This window comes from Aythya ferina (genome assembly GCF_964211825.1).
Source record: "Aythya ferina genome assembly, chromosome: 12".
Taxonomy (NCBI): domain Eukaryota; kingdom Metazoa; phylum Chordata; class Aves; order Anseriformes; family Anatidae; genus Aythya; species Aythya ferina.
In genome coordinates this window covers 333,376-350,633 of record NC_140308.1, presented here as the reverse complement: position 1 = coordinate 350,633, position 17,258 = coordinate 333,376, and the positions used below count along the sequence as shown (strand labels likewise).

Sequence of the window (17,258 nt, the reverse complement as noted above, 5' to 3'; positions counted from 1 at the left end):
TGGCACTGCTTCGGAAAACTCTGGCTCTGGTTGTCTGGTGATAAGCCTAAGTGGTAGACTTGGAACTGGTCCCATTCTTTTTCACCTTCAGCAACTTGCTTTCAGGAGTCAGGTGCTGCCAAAGCTGAAGCAGACTGATGGTTTGGCATCTAGCACCAAGTGTTTCTTTGGCACAGCTCCATATCTTATATCATGCTCAGCACAAAAGAAATTCTGAGTATTTATTGAGCCCTTCTCTCTCTCCCCACAGTTGGCTTCATCACAGGCTCTTGGGTCAGTCCTATTGTCATGACAGCAGGTTTTATTTAGATTCTTATCAGACAACATGGATACAGATGCATTTCTCCGGATCCCTGCACTCACTGCTACCATGCAAGAATTTCTTTTTACCATTCCTGGAAGTAACTCCTCCATGCTTCTCAAAGAAGGAATTTAGTCATCACAAGGAGATGAGACTGGAACAGTAAGTGCCCCAATACAGACCTCAGTAAAAACATTGGTACTGATCCTTCTTGCTGCAGTTTTCTTAGCATGTAATTATATTGTGTTGCCTTCATTTTTGTCCATGACAATGCTTATTTTCTCAGTGGACTGTCTTTGAGAGTTCTGCTGTAGACATTAAAATCTTATGGTTCTCTTAGGTGTCTCATACCTGGCAGCACTTCCAAATGCAGCCCCATTAAACAGAAGCGATTTTAAGCCTAATTAAAACTTCCTGAAAATCTCTTATGAAACTGAGAACAGATGAAGTATAACAACTATTTGACAAGGTTGACTTTTGCAGTGCAATTCTACATATAGTTGAGGCAATCTAGGGCTTTCGCCAAACTTTCACCAAAGACCCCATGACTAAGTGCTGTGAGGGAAAAAGTGTTTGATAATATCATTCTATTTCCATCACTAAAAGTGATGGAAATATGTCTTGGCTTCTCTTATCTCACCTTGGCCTTCTCATCAACATTTCTTCTTCTCAATAACTTGGATCCTCAGAAGATCTCTCTGGACTGCTCTCAAGCAGCATATCTTACCTCTAGCATTGCTATTTATGGGAGAAGTTCATCTTGACTCAGGTGTTCATGGACATGCAATCTGTTGTGACAGATCTGCCTTCTTATTGGCTTTCTCAGTTTAATTCTAGGGTATCCCAAACCACTTCAGAGACTTGGGAATGAATGTTCCTGCCTGCTTTTTGGGGTGAGCTGGGTGAGGCAGCTCTGTTCTTTTTCATTTGGGCAAATGTCTTGTATTGCCCTCAATGGAGACTGTATTAGTGGATTTGTCATCTTTGTATGTGGATTATGTCTGAGACTCGTGCTAGAAGGCACATTCAAATGCCACCAACGTCTCGCTCTCTTCTATGCTATCTCCTTCTTTATTCACTCACTGTGATAATTCACAATTGCCAGAAGTGCCAATCAGTAATGGATGCATCAGGCTTGTATACCAAAACTGGGGATGTCCTGCTTCACCGTGCCTTCTTGAAATCTTTCTACTCCATTCATTTTGTAGGCATTTGCTCACTAAGTCCTTTTTCAAAAAGAGGTATGCTCTCAGTAGACACTGGAGCCAACAGGATACAGTCCTTTGCCATACAGGGAGCAAATCTCTGATAGTAGGTATCCAAAGAGGAATGAAGGGGAACAGACACCCAGTCTACACTTAGGAAAGCTGATGCTTTGATTGTGAAGTTCACATTCAGCACAATGATTCTGCCAGTAAACATCTTGCTGTGAAGATAGAAATTGATTTGTACCTCTTGTTCATCAAGACACCTGTTTCCACATTGGTATAAGGAACACTTGTCAAACATCCCCACTTTCAGTAGTGTATGCATTCTGCGTGTCTTCACAAGAGTGCTAGAAATTGCAGTAGTGTGCCTTAGACCCAAAGCTGAAGCATCCATATTCCTGTGTCTGGGTAATTGACTGCAAGGGGAACTTCAGAGGGACCAGGCTGTTATATCTTACTTCTATAATGAGAATCCTGAAGACTGTTAACCTTTTGAGAGGGATTACAATGAAAAGATAGAAAATGTTTATAAAAAAAAAAAAAAAAAAAAAAACAGTGCTCCTGGGAAGTTCTGTACTCCTTATATCATCATGTAAGTGCAAGAACTCTTCCTCATCTATACTAGGGTATATTTGAGCCTTCTTTAAATCTGCAACTCTTCTATACTTAAATAACACACTACCGTACTTTGTTTTTCTGGTTTCTTGTATTTCTTTGCTGGTTATTAGCAATGGATGTGTAGTTATGCTTGCTAACACCCTCCTTTCCAATACCTGGATGTTTAAGCATGGAATATCTAGATCTGTCACGGTATATCTTTACTGATAAATGCATTTTTCTTCACCTAACCTGTTAGCTGTCTGAGGGCTGTTGGCAAAGTACAAGAGGATTAAGCTTACTTCAACAGAGAATATTCAAATATACCTCTGTCATTACCACTGACTGATCTGTTGCTACCCCAGACAACAGCCTGAACATCTCAAGAATTATTTATTCCTGGTTTGCATGAACCAATTAGTACGCTAGCACAAGTTGTTAGTGAATTTTGTCCCTGATGCTATGAAATGAAGTTAGTGATATGGTTCTAGCTTTGAGAAAAACAGCTGCTGGGTGGTTACACCAGGATGGATTAAACATTTTAGACTGTTGTAGCAATGTGTATGCCCAGTCAAGGGTAACAGTAGCATTCTTGAGAAAAGTGGCTTGGTTGGAAGTCTAAAAACTTATTAACAGGTTATGCTCAGTTACTGGAAGGAACCTAGTACTGCTCACAAGCAACTTGGTCTTAGAATTAGTTTGAAAGTTCAGGCAAATGGGAGTCCTGGAACATCCATCCCCAGCAAAGGGAATAAAATGCAGCCAGTTCCATATCCAATGGCTGGCATTGTATTTTTAACTATAGCTGGTAGCTACAGCCAACCCATGTGATCATGCAGAAATTTAATTTACATTTATGGTTTCATACTTGTGGCCCTGGGCTTCAGCAGGCTTGTTTATAGTGATATTGCTATGGGTCTGGTCAGCATGTGGCCTTCTCAGGAGATGGAATGTACTAAATAATGAGAAGTGATATCAATTTTTAAACTATCAGATCTCTGATTGGCATATGCAATCTGATATTTCTCTGAGGCTAATAATATAGCCAGATGTAGGCAGTTTTTCTTACACAGTGCAAATGGCATGTACCTGTTGCCAAAGCTATATGCTGCCAAATTTCAAGCCTTCAATCCAAATTAAGATGCTAGGGCTTTCCTTATCTATGATAAGTCATTAACTATCACTCAGTTACCCTTGTATTAAGCCATTTTTTTAAAACTCAAGCTTACTTTACTGAAAGGCATCCTGTCTTGATTTGAAGATATTAAAAGATGAATAATACTCCTTCCTTTGATAGGGTAGCTTTTTTAATGTCTAATCATTCTCACTATAAAACTCTGTGCCTTATTTCTAATTTAAACTGGTCTGGCTTCAGCTTCCAGCAATTGGTTCTTGTTATGCCTTTCTCAGTTAGATTAAAGAGCCCTTTAGGACCTGGTATTTTCTCCCTTTGAAGGTACTTATACATCGTAATCAAGCCATCTCTTGATCTTTTTAATAAACTAAACAGATTGAGCTCCTTAAGTCTCTCATTCTGAGGCAGTTATTCCAGTTCTGAAATGATTTTTATGGGTCTTCTCTGCACTGTCTCCAATTTTCCAGTGTCCTTTTAAAAGTTCAGACACTAGAAACATAGGCACTCAGGGACTTTACAGTCAACTGTTTGTCCATTTTCCCTAAATCCTTTACAGATTCTCTTATTTCCATGGTATAGTTTCCTTAATCTATAGGAGACTTTTTCTTAACTCCAGTTCCTAAATAACTGTTAATATAATTTGCTTCAGGTGATCCACAGGTACACTAGCACCAAAAAACTGTAATCTGTATCAGCTTTGTAGCTGATTTTGTATCCCATTGTAGTTTTATAAGTTGAATTTATTTCATCTCAGAAATACAAGTAGTACAGTTTATGTTCTGAATACCCTGTTAAAAGTGGTTTTCTTGACTGTAAGCTATTTAATTCTATCACTCATTCTGGAACTCCAGCGTACTGGAAAGCCTGTTGACAGAGAAGTGGTATTTTTACCAGTTCTCTGAAACAATGTGAGCCAAGGAAGTAGTGTTATGTGTCACTGAGAGAAGGAAAACAATTTGAAAAGGCCAAAAGTGTAAGTCAGCAATGTTGTATGTCCAGTGTTTTTAGTTTGGAAGACTGCCCTCTTTTGTAAGAGAGACCAGACAGTAGTACTAGCACTGTATGCTTCTAGATGGGTTCTCAGCATCCTTTTTCCATTGTACCTATGCAGTGGAGATACCCAATGAAATATTATTTTGGGGTCATGTCAACTTCTTGCAGGGATATTAGATAAGAACATTAGTTTTCACTCTTTTAATAAATTGTATGTAATTGTTCTACCTCTTATAATGCTTTTCACTCTTTTTTTTTGACTTCCCCATCATTTTAGTGTATGGAGATACCATCCCTGGTTTGGGAAATTGTGAGCAACAGAGGAAGCCTTTAAAAGCACCTGGGGAATGTATCATATATGTTGTCCTATTGCCTGTACTCCTTGTAAGATTCCTGCTTTTGTCCACCATCAGACCCAAGATGAGACCTCTGGTCTGGTCTTTATAACTGTTATTAAGCTTTTTCTGCATGCTTGTATTACTGTATTACCTATTTTAAATCATTAGCTTTATAGAACTGGGATCTTTGTATGTTATTTCTGTTGAAATCTACTTGTTGCCTTTTGGTCTCCTTTCCTGTAAGTGGTGGAGTCACCATCCCTGGAAGTCTTTAAAAGATGTTTAGATGTAGAGCTTAGGGATATGGTTTAGTGGGGACTGTTAGCGTTAGGTCAGAGGTTGGACTCGATGATCTTGAGGTCTCTTCCAACCTAGAAATTCTGTAACATTCTGTCCTCTTCTTATTATTGATCATAGTTATCTTCTGCCAAATATAACAAAACTGGAGGCCACATTTGGGGTACATTGTGTTGACAATATTAGGCATTTTTCTGTTTTATCAGCTAACTCTCAGCCTCTGAGGTATTTATCCTTGCAATTATCTGCAAGGTAGGCAATAGCTATCCCCCTCGTTTTAAGATGGGGAGGAGAAGCTGAGATATGGGAAGCTTCAGTAGGTCATGGCTTGAATTCAGATCTTCTAAATCTGGGGTAATTGTGCCTCCTCTCTGTACCATCTTTAAAAAGTAAAGAAAATGTTAGCTCTAAGAATCACTTTCATCTTTACTGTACTGCCTTCAGAAATTTTTTATCATCCCAGCTGCGGTGTAGTTGCCCGGTAATAGTTGCACAAAGACTGTTAGTTGCTTAGGCTCACAGTTATTAAACATTGAGGAAAAATAGGAACAATTACAGCTTCAATATTAAAAGAAGCAATTTCATTTCCTTTCAGGAGTCGATGTAATTTTTTAATACTACCTGAAGAAGCAGAGTCCCTTGTGCATAGTGAATCAGATGCATTTACCTTCATGTTAATTTTAGCCCCCAGCTTCGCAGGGAGCCAAGGGACTGGAGCCGGTTCCTCGTGCTCCTCTGCACTCCCCCCGTGCTAACAAAACACAGATCTGGCGTTTCAACAGAGGAATTCAGTTTTCTATTTTTCATTCATCTACTTAAACGGTTCATTGTTTTTTAATTAAACTGCAGGAGAGAAATAAAAGACACTAAACGCCGCGGTGCTGTGAAAGGGGAGATAGCTTTCAGGAGATGCTACGGGAGAGGTGCCACGCTAAAGCAAGATGGAGTGCAGCAACAAGTCCGGTGCCTTCCAGCGTCCGTTCTCTCCCCGTCTCTGACAGTAATTCGGAGTTAATTTGTGCGGCCTCTCAAACGAGAGACTTGCACTTCATCGCCTTTCATCCAGCCGTGCTCTCGCCTCCCTTCTCGGTGGCGCTGGGAGGCTGCCGGCGGCGGGCCGGGCCGCCCGCCCCTCGCCTTCCCCGAGCACCGAGGCCTCGCTGGCCCCGGGCGCCCTGGGCCTGGCCCCGGCCGCGCGGCGCGGGCGGCTCCGCGGGGCCCGCGGCGCTCCCCGGCGGCGGGGCGGCAGCGCCCCCTGCTGCGCCGCCCGGCCCCGCGCTGCGGGCAGGGGCCTGGGCCCGGCTCCGGCCGGCGGCGGGGGTCGCCCCCGGGCGCCGCCCCCGCGTTTGCTTTGTAACCCGCGCAGGGCGTCGAAATAACGTCGCAGCGGTGTCTGCGCACGGCGCTTTGTGTTTGGCGGCGTACGTGCCTGGGAAGTAGTTAGGGAGGGCTCTTTGTCTGTGATCTGTCCGATGCTGAGGAACGCTCGCTGCCGAAGCCGTGCAAACGTAGCGCCTTGCGAAGGCGGCCTGCTGGTTTCGTTTGTGGGGAGCTGAGGGCTCCTGGACCTTCGGCAGTGGTTTGGAACAGAGCTCTGTTGCTAGTAACTGATGCGAAAAAAAACATTAGTCACAAATTTCCATGGGCTGGCCACCAGCTCTCCAAAGATGCCTTTGAGACAAACTGCAGGCAGAGGCAGCCAAGACCTCTAAAGCAGATTTGGATCCCTGAGGACGTGTGTGGGTAGAAAGGGCAGTGGTGTATTTCTGACACTTCAGACAACCCCTCTGAACTCCATCCTCATCTTTCGAGCTCCTCCAGCCACAGACCTGACACTAGCATACCCAGTATGGACTGGAGAAGGATTGTCTTTTCTCACTGCTGCTGTTGTAGAGCACAATGAGGTTGCTGACTGATGCTAGGTGCATGCACAAGGAAGAAAAAGCTGAAGCTGACAGGGGGGAAAAAAAAAAAAAAAAAAGAAAAATGTAAAGAAGAAAATAGTCTACAAATTGGGAAAAGCATTCTGCTTTGACAGAATAAAAATAAAACCTGGAATAGGAAAGGAAAGGCATGAAAGAGTTAGTGACAAAATATCATGTACAGCTGGGGAGATGATGGTTTTATTGGTATTGCAGGGGGGAGGGAGAAGCTGAGAGGCAGTGAAAACACAATTTGGCCTAAAATTGAATTTCTCTGATAAGGAATTTCAGAAGCGGCTGCCTCATTCACTGTGCGGCCAAATAATCATATGCGCTTTAATAATCTTTATTTTACAGGAGTACGTTGCCAGGGTAACAGAGTGTAAGCAGGAGAACAGCACCTTGCAGATCACAAAGGCAAATCTGCAGAAAGAAATTTCAGTGAGTTTCTCTCTCCCTTTTTTGCAATGTAATGACGACTTATTTTTCATGCACTGATTTAATAATCTTATTGAAAGATCCTTTCCCTGTTTCTCTTATTCTTGTCTGTCTGAGCGTGGACAATGGCAAAAACCTGGAATTGTCAAGCCCACTGGGCTAAGAAAACTAACAGATGTAATATGTTTAGCATTTTTATGTAATTACTTTTTATTGCTATTTTACCCCTACTTCTATTCCTCCCTGGTTAGATGCGGCTTCCTTTCCATTCTAGCCCAATCAGGTGATAGTAAGGGGCTGGGGGAGAGTTAGTAATTGACTGCATTAATCGGAAATTATTAGTTGAACGTATTTTCAAGGGTGGGGGTTGGTTGCAGAAATAGACCTTTTAGGAAGGGATGAATTGAATTATGGTCAATGCAATAATGAAGCCTCTAGGCTGTAAGCTGTGGAGAGGACAGTCATCTTCACAAAGGTTTTAGTGTTATTTATGATGGCCTCTGTTCTTTGGGTGAAAAACATTGTGTGGCCCTACAGGCAGCCACTGGATGTGCGTGTCTCCATTAGTTGGTCTGAAAAATAAGCTGATTTGGTACGATTAAAAATCAAAACTTTTGAGGATCTCCAATATCAGTAAGACAGAGAGAAGGAACACTGCTACTAAACCTTTGGAAGTGTGCAGTTTCTGACAAGTTAGTGGCTTGTAAACATCTTGCCTCTTGTTCTCTTTCCCATGGGCCAGAGCTCAGGAAGTAAGCGTGGGAAAAGCAATAGTTGTAGGCTGCAGGACAGGAGTTGGGGGGAAGGTTTTGTGAAATTAAATACAAAGTCCGGTTTGTCTCACTGCGCCTGACAAATTCCAAGAAGTTAAGAACAAAGGCTATCACTTAAGCTCAGCTAGTCTGTTCTGTTGCAACTTGGCCAGGTCTCATACAGGCACCAGTAAGTAGTTGAGAATCTGAATATGTGTCTCTGGCATGCTGAAATGGCAAGGCTAAGGAAAAAGACACAGGCACTGTATTTTGCGACCTTATCCAAGAATACCGTGCTTCTTGTGGTTTGAGTTGAGGCTTATTGGTGTTACTGAAATGAAACCTTTCTTTAAGTTGAAGTGAGTAGCTTAAAAGCTGGTACAAAGTTTTATGTATTAATCTCATGAAATAATTTATCTATATCTATATATATATAAAAAAGGCAAGTAAGATATTCACTACAGGATTACTTCCTGCTAAATATTACTGCTTGTCTCTTAGCTAGCATCCACCAAGTTACTCTGAATGTGGGATGTTCCTTTTAAACTAGGATTTCATAGACCAGTAAGAACTAGTCTGAGGTGCATTGCAGAAATTGGTGTAAGCTGGTTTAAGAAAGGTGTGGTTCTTTTACAGAGCACAACAGTAAGAAAACACTTGGAGCTGAAGCTGACCACACAAGAGAACAGCTGCATGCAAGACAGGACAACAGAGTTCTTAGCAAATTGGGCATGAGTCCGTTAACTTCATATATGTTCTCATATTTCCAGGTTCAGATTCCTTTCAGTCCTATGGAAGCATTCACAATAAGATGAATCACAGAATCACAGAATCACAGAATTTTCTAGGTTGGAAGAGACCTCAAGGTCATCGAGTCCAACCTCCAACCTAACGCTAACAGCCCTCCACTAAACCATATTCCTAAGCTGTACATCTAAGCGTCTTTTGAAGACTTCCAGGGATGGTGACTCCACCACTTCCCTGGGCAGCCTGTTCCAATGCCTCACAACCCTTTCTGTAAAGAAGTTCTTCCTAACATCTAACCTAAAACTCCCCTGGCTCAACTTAAGCCCATTCCCCCTCGTCCTGTCACCAGGCACGTGGGAGAACAGGCCAACCCCCACCTCTCTACAGCCTCCTTTAAGGTATCTGTAAAGAGCAATAAGGTCACCCCTGAGCCTCCTCTTCTCCAGGCTGAACAATCCCAGCTCCCTCAGCCGCTCCTCGTAGGACTTGTTCTCCAGGCCCCTCACCAGCTTCGTCGCCCTTCTCTGCACCCGCTCAAGCACCTCGATGTCCTTCTTGTAGCGAGGGGCCCAAAACTGAACACAGTACTCGAGGTGCGGCCTCACCAGAGCTGAGTACAGGGGGACGATCACCTCCCTATCCCTGCTGGTCACGCTGTTCCTAATACAAGCCAGGATGCCGTTGGCCTTCTTGGCCACCTGAGCACACTGCTGGCTCATATTCAGCCGACTGTCCACCATCACTCCCAGGTCCTTCTCTGCCTGGCAGCTTTCCAACCATTCCTCTCCCAGCCTGTAGCTCTGCTTGGGGTTATTGCGCCCCAGGTGCAGGACCCGGCACTTGGCCTTGTTAAACTTCATGCAGTTGACCTCAGCCCATCGGTCCAGCCTATCCAGATCCTCCTGCAGAGCTTTCCTACCCTCAAGCAGATCGACACACGCACCTAACTTGGTGTCATCTGCGAACTTACTGAGGGTGCACTCGATGCCCTCGTCCAGAAGGTAGATGGTTAGAAGGTCCAGATGGTTAGACTCTTGTTAACACCAATGTCTGTTTAAGCATGTGAACAAACAAATTTTAAAATTTAGAAAGTCAAAAGGATTATTATCTGTTCTTTGTGGGAATTGATGGGGAAGCCCAAGGCAAGATGGCAGAATCTGCACTTGTAGGTGGGACTATAGTTATTCACTGTCTCAACATAAAAGGGTTTATCTTTGCACTGATTTATTTTATTTTGCTTTCTTTAGAAATGGTAAGATAATTTTGGTAAAAAATTGAAGCCCAGCTTCAATTCCCTTCGAAACCCATGCTATTTCTAGCACAAAATCTGGGTAATTTACTTTCCCCTTCCTGCTAGTTTGTATCCTGCTGCCTTTTGAAATGGAAACTCTTCTGACCCTATAACCCCTGTGTTACTCTGAATAAAACTCTTTTTAATTGTGTTTTGAAGGAGCATGCAGGGAGCTCCCACACTACTAATCAGCTTTGCTGGTTTGGATATGTATCTCTGAGATTCATGTTGGCAGAATAACTTGATATAATTGCAGGACTGCATCACAGATTTAATGCTTAAGAAATTTAAAGGTATGGGTCTTCATTTCTATCTGTCTATTGTTACAGCGTGAGAATAGCTCCTGTGTGCTCTTGTCTACCAGGTATATTGCAGGAGGACTTGAGCAAGCATGCATGCTCTTTAAGGTGATTGAAAGCCATGCAGTGGTATTATTGGAGTGTTCAACCTGTACTAATATACTCTTCTGCTTGACAGAGCTTATTTGGGCATAGCATTAGCACAGTGACACAGTGTTTGGATGAGATCTTTCATACCTTTTTTCTTGCAATGCATGATGTGGAAATACAGGTGATCCTTATTGTCTGGTACCTTTTTCACCGAATTAAAAACAAATAAATGTTCTAGATAAAATCTAAAATTTGTACTGGTCAGAAGTGAGTCTGGCTTATTTGAATAAGTGTTTTTAAAGTAGTTCTGTCTTTTAGCTGTTTGGGAGCTTAATATAAGAGTTTTATATTAGGAAGACAGCAGTGAATCAATTTACATTTATGCATCGCAGGAGCTATCACTTCAGCAGCTACTTACACACTTTAGACCCGTTCCTTACATTGTTTGCCTTCTCATGTTACTCAGAAAGCATAAACGTTGCTTTAGTTTCTTTACATTTAGTATAAATGCATTTAATATTGAGACTTGTCCCAGCTGGAACCTGCAGGCAGTCAGTACACAGAGTTCTTTCAATTTGCAGGCATTTTTTCGTAGCTCTGATAATGTGCCTCTGTTTGGCCTTCAGCATTCCAAAAGTAGGAATGCCACTTAACCTGAGTCCTGGCTCCCTGTTACTGTTTGATCAGTAACAGTAATGCAGTAACTGCCTCAGACAAATGACTATACTAAGAACACTCCCAATTGCCCTGTAATAAAACCACTATCCTCCCTGAAAGCGAAGATGAGGATAGAAAGGGCAAGTATGATTGGAAGGTCAACAAGTTTGAGCACTGACAGAATGAAAGAAACAAATTATAACACCGAGGACATGTTGCTGAAAATGCCCTCCGTCTAATTCTTGGTTTAACTAGAGCCAAGGTGTGCTAGTTTAAGTCTCTCAGCTGTCCTTCTTCCACAGAAGAGGATACAGAATCTTAGCATCCTCTCAGCCTCTGGGTGGTTGATTATTTGTGTTTTAAATTCCAGTTCTTGAGATCATGAACAGAAATGTTAGAAGCTAATGAGTATCACAGAGCGTGCCACTGTGTGAAAGTTAAACTCAGTCCTCTGTGCCACCAATGTTTTCGATGACATTTGGTCTCAGACTCTGCTTGCTGGCCTAGAACACCTGGTATAGATCCCACTGTGTACCGATTTATCAAGTTTTTGAGGCCATGTGGCTAATGATAGACTTGCTTCAGAATTTTTCTTTTCATAAGGTACGAGGAAATACTTTGTCACCACTCACTCAAATGAGGTAGGAAAATAAAAGCATATTACAACTTCTGTGTTCTTTAATCTTTTCTGTTTCTCCCAAAGGGGACACTGGCAGAGTTGGCTGCTGCATCATGTCCCACTGATACCATAAGCGGGAGCATAAGAAGGCAACTTGTGGGAATTCTATTTTATTTGTTTTAGCTAAACCCTTTACTCACTGTGGTAAAATAAGTATAAGAGCAAACTTTGGGGAGCTTTCACCATCCTACATTTTTGCTGACCCTAAGCTTTTTTAAGTCATGAGTTATTTTGAAAAGGCTCCTTGCTTTTTGGCTTTGAAAGCATTAAGATTCTGATATTTTTAGCTATGTTTTATTTTCTATTGTAAAATCTATGTGCCTACACAACAGCTTTGCATTTCCTGTATGTTTTCAGGACCTTTGGAGGACCTTTTTCCAGGACCAGGTTTGAGAAAACACTCTGGTGATGTTGGGCACCTTTGAAGAAGCCTTATGCAGTGACAAGTGTGCACCTGAGGAGCAGAGGGAGGGAGTTTCTTTTGGGAAGTGGGGGGATGGAGAAGAGGCATCATGCAAAGAAGATTTAAAAGAACCCAAGTGCTGCCTTGGCTTGCCTCTCCTCTGTGTTGCCAGAGCCTATGCCTGCCTGCTTCCAGCCTTGGGCTGGTGCTGCTGCCTTGCACATCCTGCACGAGTGCCATGGCTATCAGTGAGCTGGCTATCCTGAACAAACTTCTTGCAGTCTGTTTTAATGCCAGCCACATCATTTCTGGAAGTCGTTCAGTGTTCATTGGAGTAATGGCTTGAACGTCACCATTTTATGTTCCAGATACTACTTTGACCCTTGGGCTGTAACACCAGCCCAGTGATTATTCAGTTTCTTTTATGATGTGTCTTAGTGCCAACAGAAAAGAGTCCAAGACATCCCTGTGCAGCCTGATGTTGATCATCTGGGATGTATGAACATGGCAGTACAGGGCTTGGACATAGATCACTTGCCATTCCATGGTAGCTGTGACTGATTATAATGCAGGATTTGTTGCAGTGCCAATTAATGCCATAAACTTTTTTTTTGGTTCATACAGGTAGCTCATGTAAAAGTTTGTTTTATTACTGCAAAACATGCATGAAATACTGTAGTAAATATTTCTTAATGTGAAGTGTCTCAACAAAGTAGTTTAAAACGAAATGTACTGACTCTAGTTTGGGAAGTTTCATAGGGGAAATAATTCCTGTGGAGAAAATGTTTGTGATCAATGTTTACTCCAGCAGGAACTGCAAAAATCTGTGCAAAAGTGGGTCAGGTAGAGTTTAGACCCAGTTGAACAACAGCCCTCTTCAAGCTGAAAGGTGACCGTGTCCATGCTGTTGTTTACACATGCGGAGATAGATTTGCTTAGCCTCTCTGTAGATGAATATCCAAGTTCTACTAATTATAACATGGAAATGAGATTCCGTTTTTATTGTCATATTCTTACCACAAAAGTGCTAACCCAGGGTATGATTTCCTAACCATCAGAACTGTTGAAACCATGTTTCTGTGTCATTGCTTTTCTGAATCATTTTACTTCTGGGTATCCTGTAGACCTTGCTGTCCATTTCAAGAACTCCTCCTTATCTGAGGTGTTTACAAGTAACTGCCAATCTGTATTCCTGCAGTGGCAGAGATCAGAATGTGCAGGATAGTTCTTGGCTCAGTTGTCCTTGGTAGGCAATTTCCCTGCACAGGAAGTCGATCTCTGACCAGGATGGAAGCAACCATTTTGTGAAGTCATTGTGCATGGTCTATTCAAGAGCTGCAGAATTACTCTTATAATTCAGGTTACTGAGTTCAGGATGCTTTTCTCTCAGCTGCAGCTAAAGAAAAGATGGTGGCTGTGGGGGAACTTGGACTATGTGGTATTAAAACCTTGCAGATCAGTTGGAGAGTAATGTGTTGCATACTTCCACTTTTGATGCACTAGTCAGGAAGAATGCAAAAGCTAAAGATCAGTGGCGTTAGTGTGAATCACTAACGTGGTTAGGTGAATCAATAAACCCACAGGATGTTTCAGACTCTAGAGCAGTAAGAAACAGTACGGCTATCCATGGGAGGCATTGGAAGGATATATATTCAAAGCTGTCTTCCAGAGAGACCAATACCTGGGGACTGTTCATATGTCTGAATGTTGACATGGAACTGAAAAGTAATGAAATGGTAACAGAAAGCCTCAATCTGAATAGGCAATGCCACAGAAAAAGTAGACAAAGAGAGAAAAAAAAAAAAAAAAAAGGGACCCCAGCATATCCTTCAAATTATTTAATGTGAAGGGAGATGTCTGTCTCTGCTGTTTACTGTATGGGATGTCTGAAGTTTTTTTGTTTGTTTGTTTGTTTGTTTGTTTGTTTTAAAAAAAAAAGCTCTTCACCTAAAACATTTCGTTCTTTCCCTCTGTTCTGTGCCTAAATTAACTCTTACTGATGTTCTAACTTTAAACAGATGTCTCTTGTGAAAGAACGTTGTGATTTGGTTTTGCATTTGCCAGACTCATGTTCTGACATTTGTTCCTGTGAAGATACCAGAGATTCAATTGTGGCTTCTTAAGTTGAGTGGTAGCCAATACTCAGGTTCTAAACCAGTAACCACTGTATTCCTTGAAAGTTATCAGCACTTTCAAGGAGGGAAAAATCATGCTATGATGTTCTTTTACTTTGTAAGAGGTGACTAGTTCTCAGGAGCATTTCCACTTTCCAACCCCTGGTAGTATAGCTGATGCTTAGGTAACAGAACAGTTAAAAGGAGAGGATCTGGAATTTTGTGACTATCATCAAAAGTATTAAGAGAAGATAATTTTAAAGTAAACAAAAGCAGCTCCTGCATTCAGCTGGGATTCGATGCAGCTGCAAAAAGGCTAAAAGTTGTTGGGAGTGTTGCTTGTGATATGGTTGATGATGCGCAGCAGCTGAACTGGTAATGCCTTATAAGGAATTTTATCTCTAGAGCTCTTAAACTACATAGTTTATGAATTAGGGTGCCTTTACTAACTGGATATTAGATAGTGGGTTGATTGAGTTTGCATCTCATAGTTGGATAAGTGAAAGCCTAATTCACCATGCCATTATCACATCACCTATTTTAGAAGTCACTTACCTTCTTACCTTTGTTCATGTTAAACTCAAATTCCTTTCTTAATGTAAAGTGCTTCAAATAGTCTGGGATCTGGATGCTTCTTTCAGGGCTGACACAGGTGGAAAAACATGGGCTTTGATACTCTCAAAGTGAGCAGAGCTGTGCTTGGTCTAAGATCAGTAACTGTGACACACGGTTGCTGAACTCTGCAACTGTTGTAATGTGAGCAGACTGGGGGGAAGACAGAAAATGTTACCTGATAATTTCTGTTCTGATACAGATCTCTGTTTACTAAAACCCCAGGATTTGTATCATTCATATCATCTCATAAAGCAGGAAGTTCTTTGAGAGTCCGCCCATCAAAATTTCTCATAGTGTCTGTGTTTCTTGTGTACTTCAAACTGGAATCATAAGCAGTAGATTCCATTCAGGTTGCAGGCATGTTTGCATCCCTTTCATCCTCTCTCCAGAGCAGCAGAGGGGTTCTATATCTCTCTCATACTGTTTTACTTTGGCTCCTCTACAGTAGAAAGTTGTAAGTAGTCATATTTTTTCTTTTCTGGGGTTCAGTAAACGGGCTTATTTACATGTAGTATTGAAAACTGGCTTTATGCTTCAGAACCAAAGCACCAATTGAATGATGATCTCCAAGTCTCCACGTCTGAAAAACAGTCTGTTGCACTATTTCTGTACAGCTGCAAAATCACTCTTGCTCTGCTGAGTAGGTAAAGAAGTCACAGAATCACAGAATTTCTAGGTTGGAAGTCGCTTTGGACAAGGGAAGGGCTGAAAAGCTTGAAGTCCCGGTCTCTGCATGCAGTCAGCACCTCTCAGACCTAGCTTCAAAGAGTGTCTGGAGAAGCTCAGCAAAGTACTCTAACACCTCTTCTGCCACTAGCCACAGTAATCATTTCTTGAATATACCAAACAAAGCGTCAAGAAAAACACCCAAAGCTGTATGCGTGGTTTCTTCACCTTGATGTTGCTTATGGTCCCACATTACACCATTCTGTCAGACAATGCCTTTAGTGACCCTGTCCTCTCTTCAAAACCACCAGTACCTTATCTGTACCTTCCTCGAGCCAAAGCACCTTGGGCGTATTTTTTTAACTCACTTTTGCCATTATTATGACATCTTTTTTTTTTGTCAGCTTTACAAGGTTGAAATAAATTTTGGTCCTCCAAATAGGTGGTTCTTCTCAGTTGGAGCATCATCTAAAGGAAACACAATACTTTCATTTACTTAAAATGATCAGGTGTAATCAGATGACTAACCAGCATCTGCACATGTGCCTTCGCTAGAAGCTGAACTTCCCTAGGAAATACCATTGGCTTATACTGACCTGAGCTATGAAAACTCCAGTTGATTGGTTCCAGTGGGTGTAACTGGGACATTCAGACTCCACTGTCTGTGTGGCCAGTGGTTACCAAAACACAAGCCATCTTTGCCTCATGCTGAAGTCTCTCTCTTAAAAACTTGTGTATGCTCCTACAGACACCGTTAAACATAACTCTCTGACCAGTAGGCTTATACGTGATAATGCCTGTAGGATGAATGGGATGAAATAATAAATTTCAAAGAACAGTGGTTTCAGGAATATCACCTGTCTTTATTGGTCCTCGTCACAAGGGAATTAGTTTTAAGAAAAATCTGCTTTAGAAGATGAGTTTGTTCTTAAGTAAGTTTTCACTTCATTTCTCAAATTAATTTCCTGCAAATTGGAAGAGATAATAAGGTTTTGTTTGTTTGTTTGTTTAAGTCTTTTTGGTCCATCTTATCCTTGCTACTTAGCTCTTGCAGCTGAAGAAACCCACAGTAATTTTCCTTAACACTTTTGATACCAGCTTACATTGTCTATGTTGTTTATTGGATTTCCTACTTAAAATCTGTTTCTTTATTGGTTCCTCTTTAATTTCCTCTTCTTTTGCAGAGCTGCATGAAGGTAAGCAGAGTCCTAAAACCATTCTATCCTAAGTTCTGGTATTTTATATATATAAAACTTCAGGGCTGATGGCAATGATACCTGGGATTATTTATGGGTTTTCATAAAAAAGAAAGAGGAAAATACAGAACTGCACGACTTCTCTCTTCCTTCCCCTTTTCCCAACCCCCTCCCCACAGAGGAGTTTAATTTTAAATGATAAATGTGGAAATTAGAGACCGTCGAGAAAATCCAATTTGGTGAGGAGTTTTAAAAATCCCATAATAAACGCAGAGTGAAATGTATGATTTAATGCGGGGCGCCAATGGCTGCTATTATGTGCTATTAGCAAATCGGGGTTGAGAGTGAATCTTTATCACTTGGTGAGTGCGGGCTAGGCCTGCCTTTGCTTCTGCTATTGATTTGTAGCCGCTTGTCATAATGACATCGGGAAGCAATGAATGGAAGATGTGCTTTTGATAGGATTGAAGGGGTGCAAAGGGGGGAGAAAAAATTCAGCAAGTTTTCTATCTCTTCTGCC

At 41.7% G+C, this 17,258-nt stretch overlaps 1 protein-coding gene across 9 annotated transcripts in view; it reads left to right on the top strand.

Annotated features, from left to right (window-relative positions):
• Window positions 1-17,258, top strand: part of LOC311443089 (uncharacterized protein) — a 113,289-nt gene that overhangs the window by 32,872 nt on the left and 63,159 nt on the right. For 5 of the 9 annotated variants that reach the window (XR_014697066.1, XR_014697067.1, XR_014697074.1 and 2 more), the window contains one exon: window positions 7,149-7,232. Coding sequence is in view for 2 of the 9 variants with exons in the window: in XM_084532972.1 (XP_084389098.1) it covers window position 7,232 (1 nt within the window). In the remaining 7 variants the exon portion in view is untranslated. Of the gene's footprint in view, window positions 1-6,374; window positions 6,774-7,148; window positions 7,233-8,617; window positions 8,790-12,101; window positions 12,876-15,107; window positions 15,331-17,258 lie in introns of those variants that run through there. The other 4 variants (XR_014697075.1, XR_014697076.1, XR_014697068.1 and 1 more) reach the window with 4 other exon arrangements.